Raw genomic sequence first — 6,000 nt, forward strand, 5'->3', positions numbered from 1 at the left:
AAGTAGGGAACTATATAGGACTCTGGTCTAAAGTAGGGAACTATATAGGACTCTGGTCTAAAGTAGGGAACTATATAGGACTCTGGTCTAAAGTAGGGAACTATATAGGACTCTGGTCTAAAGTAGGGAACTATATAGGACTCTGGTCTAAAGTAGGGAACTATATAGGACTCTGGTCTAAAGTAGGGCACTATATAGGACTCTGGTCTAAAGTAGGGAACTATATAGGACTCTGGTCTAAAGTAGGGAACTATATAGGACTCTGGTCTAAAGTAGGGCACTATATAGGACTCTGGCCTAAAGTAGGGAACTATATAGGATAAGGGTGGACTACTCTGGTCCAGGAGGGCCACAGATACGTCATGTTTTTAATGTAACCGACCTGGAAGACCAGGTGTGTTGACTTTAGGAAACCACTGAACTAATTAACAACATCCTGCAGTACCCGCAGAGACCGAGACAGAGAGACAGAGAGACAGAGAGACAGAGAGACAGAGAGACAGAGAGACAGAGAGACAGAGAGACAGAGAGACAGAGAGACAGAGAGGCAGAGAGACAGAGAGAGACAGAGAGAGACAGAGAGAGACCGAGAGAGAGAGAGAGACAGAGAGAGACCGAGAGAGACCGAGAGAGACAGAGAGACAGAGAGAGACAGAGAGAGACAGAGAGAGACAGAGACAGAGAGAGAGAGAGAGACAGAGAGAGAGACAGAGAGAGAGACAGAGAGAGAGACAGAGAGAGAGACAGAGAGAGAGACAGAGAGAGAGACAGAGAGAGAGAGAGAGACCGAGAGAGAGAGAGAGACCGAGAGAGAGAGAGAGAGACCGAGAGAGAGAGAGACCGAGAGAGAGAGAGACAGAGAGAGAGAGAGACAGAGAGACAGAGAGAGACAGAGAGAGAGAGAGAGACAGAGAGAGAGAGAGAGACAGAGAGAGAGAGAGAGACAGAGAGAGAGAGAGAGACAGAGAGAGAGAGAGAGACAGAGAGAGAGAGAGAGACTGAGAGAGAGAGAGACTGAGACTGAGAGAGACCCAGGAACAGGGTCTGCTTACCCCTGATGTAGGGTTTAGGCTGCGATTTGGGACGCAAGCCCCTGAATAAAACATGTTTGTTTAGTCATTCTACAGCACAGGAGCACATTACCACGAGCCCGTCCTAATCGGGGAGGACGGGCTCGTGGTAATGGCCGGGGCAGAATCAGTGGAATGGTGGGTTTCCATCGTTTCCAGGTGTTTGATGCCGTTCCATTTTCTCTGTTCCTGCTATTTATTATGAGCCGTCCTCCCTTCAACAGCCTCCTCTGTCCTACATATAAAAACTCACAAAACACACAATTATTCTAACATTTTGCCAAACACGTGTAAAACAGAGAGATGCTACCTAGTAACACTTCTGATTGGTTGGTGTTGTGTACTTATAAGTACAATTTTTTCCGTTGTAGCCTAGTCACAGCCGTATACGTCTTATCAATAGAGGTGACAGGAGGTCGGCCTCCGTGCTGCCATGTGAGTCAGGAACTGTTGACCATATTTGTCTCTGACTGTTCTAGACTGTTCTAGTCTCTAAACCACATCCATGTTTCGGTCAACTTGGTTCACAGACAGACCTGTCCATCTAGAACTGAACAGTGGTGTTAGTCTAGGACTCTGTCCCGAATGGCACTCTGTTCCTATTGGCCCTGGTCAAAAGTAGTGCACTATATAGGGAATAGGGTGCCAACTCTGGTCAAAAGTAGTGCACTATATAGGGAATAGGGTGCCAACTCTGGTCAAAAGTAGTGCACTATATAGGGAATAGGGTGCCAACTCTGGTCTAAAGTAGTGCACTATTAGGGAATAGGGTGCCAACTCTGGTCTAAAGTAGTGCACTATATAGGGAATAGGGTGCCAACTGTGGTCTAAAGTAGTGCACTATAATAGGGAATAGGGTGCAATTTAAGATACATTCTAGAACTAACTCTGTCACTAATGCTACGATGATGCAACAATGCAAATATGACGAGTCATCGCTGCCGTTGACAGACAGACATGTGGAAGTCGAGAAGCGTGAAGAGAATAACACACACACACACACACACACACACACACACACACACACACACACACACACACACACACACACACACACACACACACACACACACACACACACACACACACACACACACACAGACTGACAGGAGTAGCGTGAAGAGAATAACACACACACACACACACACACACACACACACACACACACACACACACACACACACTGGCAGGAGTAGCGTGAAGAGAAACTCGGTGGCCATTTTGTTTCTCTGACTGTGTTATTGTCGTTGCCATCATCATATGGTGACATCCTGTGGTGTTCTAGTTATCATATGGTGACATCATCCTGTGGTGGTGTTCTAGTTATCATATGGTGACATCCTGTGGTGTTCTAGTTATCATATGGTGACATCATCCTGTGGTGGTGTTCTAGTTATCATATGGTGACATCATCCTGTGGTGTTCTAGTTATCATATGGTGACATCATCCTGTGGTGGTGTTCTAGTTATCATATGGTGACATCATCCTGTGGTGGTGTTCTAGTTATCATATGGTGACATCATCCTGTGGTGGTGTTCTAGTTATCATATGGTGACATCATCCTGTGGTGGTGTTCTAGTTATCATATGGTGACATCATCCTGTGGTGGTGTTCTAGTTATCATATGGTGACATCATCCTGTGGTGGTGTTCTAGTTATCATATGGTGACATCATCCTGTGGTGGTGTTCTAGTTATCATATGGTGACATCATCCTGTGGTGGTGTTCTCGTTATCATATGGTGACATCATCCTGTGGTGGTGTTCTAGTTATCATATGGTGACATCATCCTGTGGTGGTGTTCTAGTTATCATATGGTGACATCATCCTGTGGTGGTGTTCTAGTTATCATATGGTGACATCATCCTGTGGTGGTGTTCTAGTTATCATATGGTGACATCATCCTGTGGTGTTCTAGTTATCATATGGTGACATCATCCTGTGGTGGTGTTCTAGTTATCATATGGTGACATCATCCTGTGGTGTTGTTCTAGTTATCATATGGTGACATCATCCTGTGGTGTTGTTCTAGTTATCATATGGTGACATCATCCTGTGGTGTTGTTCTAGTTATCATATGGTGACATCCTGTGGTGTTCTAGTTATCATATGGTGACATCATCCTGTGGTGTTGTTCTAGTTATCATATGGTGACATCATCCTGTGGTGGTGTTCTAGTTATCATATGGTGACATCATCCTGTGGTGGTTCTAGTTATCATATGGTGACATCATCCTGTGGTGGTGTTCTAGTTATCATATGGTGACATCATCCTGTGGTGGTGTTCTAGTTATCATATGGTGACATCATCCTGTGGTGGTGTTCTAGTTATCATATGGTGACATCATCCTGTGGTGGTGTTCTAGTTATCATATGGTGACATCATCCTGTGGTGTTCTAGTTATCATATGGTGACATCATCCTGTGGTGGTGTTCTAGTTATCATATGGTGACATCATCCTGTGGTGTTCTAGTTATCATATGGTGACATCATCCTGTGGTGGTGTTCTCGTTATCATATGGTGACATCATCCTGTGGTGTTCTAGTTATCATATGGTGACATCATCCTGTGGTGGTGTTCTAGTTATCATATGGTGACATCATCCTGTGGTGTTCTAGTCATCATATGGTGACATCATCCTGTGGTGGTGTTCTAGTTATCATATGGTGACATCATCCTGTGGTGTTCTAGTTATCATATGGTGACATCATCCTGTGGTGGTGTTCTAGTCATCATATGGTGACATCATCCTGTGGTGGATGTATGGAGAGTGTGTATCATGTTTGTAACAGTGTGTCTCCTGCCAGGCCCTGTACCAGCTGGCTCCAGATGAGAAGAGGAAGGATTGTGGAATCAGAATGTTGGAAACATACTTTAACAACGGGGTGAGTAAGATACTTCAATAACAGATGAAAGGCCCAGGGCAGATCAACGTGTTTGTCGTCGTATTCTACATACTTTAACAACGGGGTGAGTAAGATACTTCAATAACAGATGAAAGGCCCAGGGCAGATCAGCGTGTTTGTCGTCGTATTCTACATACTTTAACAACGGGGTGAGTAAGATACTTCAATAACAGATGAAAGGCCCAGGGCAGATCAACGTGTTTGTCGTCGTATTCTACAACAACTGATGAAACTAACGCTGGAAAAGTTGTGAAATGTTAGTCGGTGTAATTTTTAATGATAGTTGATGGTTTATAATACAATCTACGCAACATGTAATTGCTTTTTGAACTATTTAATACCATTATTGAAATGCAGTCCAAATGAGTATGGTTTCCTCTTCTGTCTCTCCAGTCAGCAACAATATTAATATGATATTTGAAATGTAATGATAAATGTCTATAATATATATATATAGTGCTTTGGGAAAGTATTCAGACCCCTTGACTTTTTCCACATTTTGTTACGTTACAGCCTTATTCTAAAATGTATTCAATTGTTTTTTTCCCCTCATCAATCTACACACAATACCCCATAATGACATCACAAACACCCCATAATGACATCACAATACCCCATGACAAAGCAAAAACAGGTTTTTAGAATTATTTGCTAATTTATATTTAAAAAAAAAGTAAAACTGAAATATCACATTTGCATAAGTATTCAGACCCTTCACTCAGTACTTTGTTGAAGCACCTTTGGCAGTGATTACAACATTGAGTGTTCTTGGGTATGACACTACAAGCTTGGCACACCTGTATTTGGGGAGTTTCTCCCATTTTTCTCTGCAGATCTTCTCAAGCTCTGTTAGGTTGGATGGGGAGCGTCGCTGCACAGCTATTTTCAGGTCTTTCCAGAGATGTTCAATCGGGTTCAAGTCCGGGCTCTGGCTGGGCCACTCAAGGACATTCAGAGACTTGTCCCGAAGCCACTCCTGCGTTGTCTTGGCTGTATGCTTATGGTCGTTGTCCTGTTGGAAGGTGAACCTTCACCCCAGTCTGAGGTCCTCATGGCTTGGTTTTTGCTCTGACATGCACTGTCAACTGTGGGACCTTATATAGACCGGTGTGTACCTTTCCAAATCATGTCCAATCAATTTAATTACCACAGGTGGACTCCAATCAAGTTGTAGAAACATCTCAAGGATGTTCAATGGAAACAGGATGCACCTGAGCTCAATTTCGAGTCTCATAGTGAAGGGTTTGAATACTTATGTAGATAAGGCATGTGTTTAAAAAAAATAAATAAAAAATTTGCAAAAATGTCTAAAAAACCTTTTTTTTTGCTTTAGCATAATGAGGTAAATTGATGAGGAGAAACATTTATTTAATCAATGGGCCTGAATACTTTCAGTATTCATTGATTAAATACATTTGTAGAAGTAGAGATTCTATTTAATCAATTGTAGAATAAGGCTGTAAAGTAACAAAATATGGAAAAAGTCAAGAAGTCTGAATACTTTCTGAAGGCTTTTCCCTCTGAAAGTATTCAGACCCCTTGACTTTTTCCCCAAAAAAATTACGTTACAGCCTAATTCTAAAATGGATTAAATAAAATCGCTGCCAAAGGTGATTCTATTGACTCAGGGGTGTGAATATTATATAAATGAGATCTTTCTGTGTCTAATTTTCTATAAATCTGCAAACATTTATAAAAACATGTTTTCACTTTGTCATTATGGGGGTTTTGTAAGTCACTCTGCTAAATGACTAAAATGAAAATGTAAAATGTGTGTGTTTTTGTATATATATTTTTTCCATTTTGAATTCAGGCTGAAACGACAGAATGTGGAATAATTCGAGGGGTATGAATCCTCTCAGAAGGCACTGTAGATATATTTGGTTGATTAATAAATACGTGTTTTCTCTCTCCGTCCAGTCGGCCGCCCATCTGCGAGATATACCTCAGGAGTTGGTAGGGGAGTGTCGTGAGAAGCTGGAACAGACGCCTTGCAAGGAACTCTTCAACGACTGCTGCAA

The 6,000-nt window shown here is 42.3% G+C and overlaps 1 protein-coding gene across 1 annotated transcript in view; it reads left to right on the plus strand.

Moving 5' to 3' along the window:
- LOC139579557 (G protein-coupled receptor kinase 6-like) overlaps positions 1-6,000 on the plus strand; it is a gene marked incomplete at its 3' end in the record, with an annotated part of 71,830 nt that extends 65,830 nt beyond the window's left edge. The window contains 2 exon segments of the mRNA XM_071408301.1: positions 3,881-3,958; positions 5,900-6,000. Of these exon segments, the coding sequence (XP_071264402.1) occupies positions 3,881-3,958; positions 5,900-6,000 (179 nt within the window).

Source organism: Salvelinus alpinus, chromosome 6 (assembly GCF_045679555.1).
Source record: "Salvelinus alpinus chromosome 6, SLU_Salpinus.1, whole genome shotgun sequence".
Classification (NCBI taxonomy): Eukaryota; Metazoa; Chordata; class Actinopteri; order Salmoniformes; family Salmonidae; genus Salvelinus; species Salvelinus alpinus.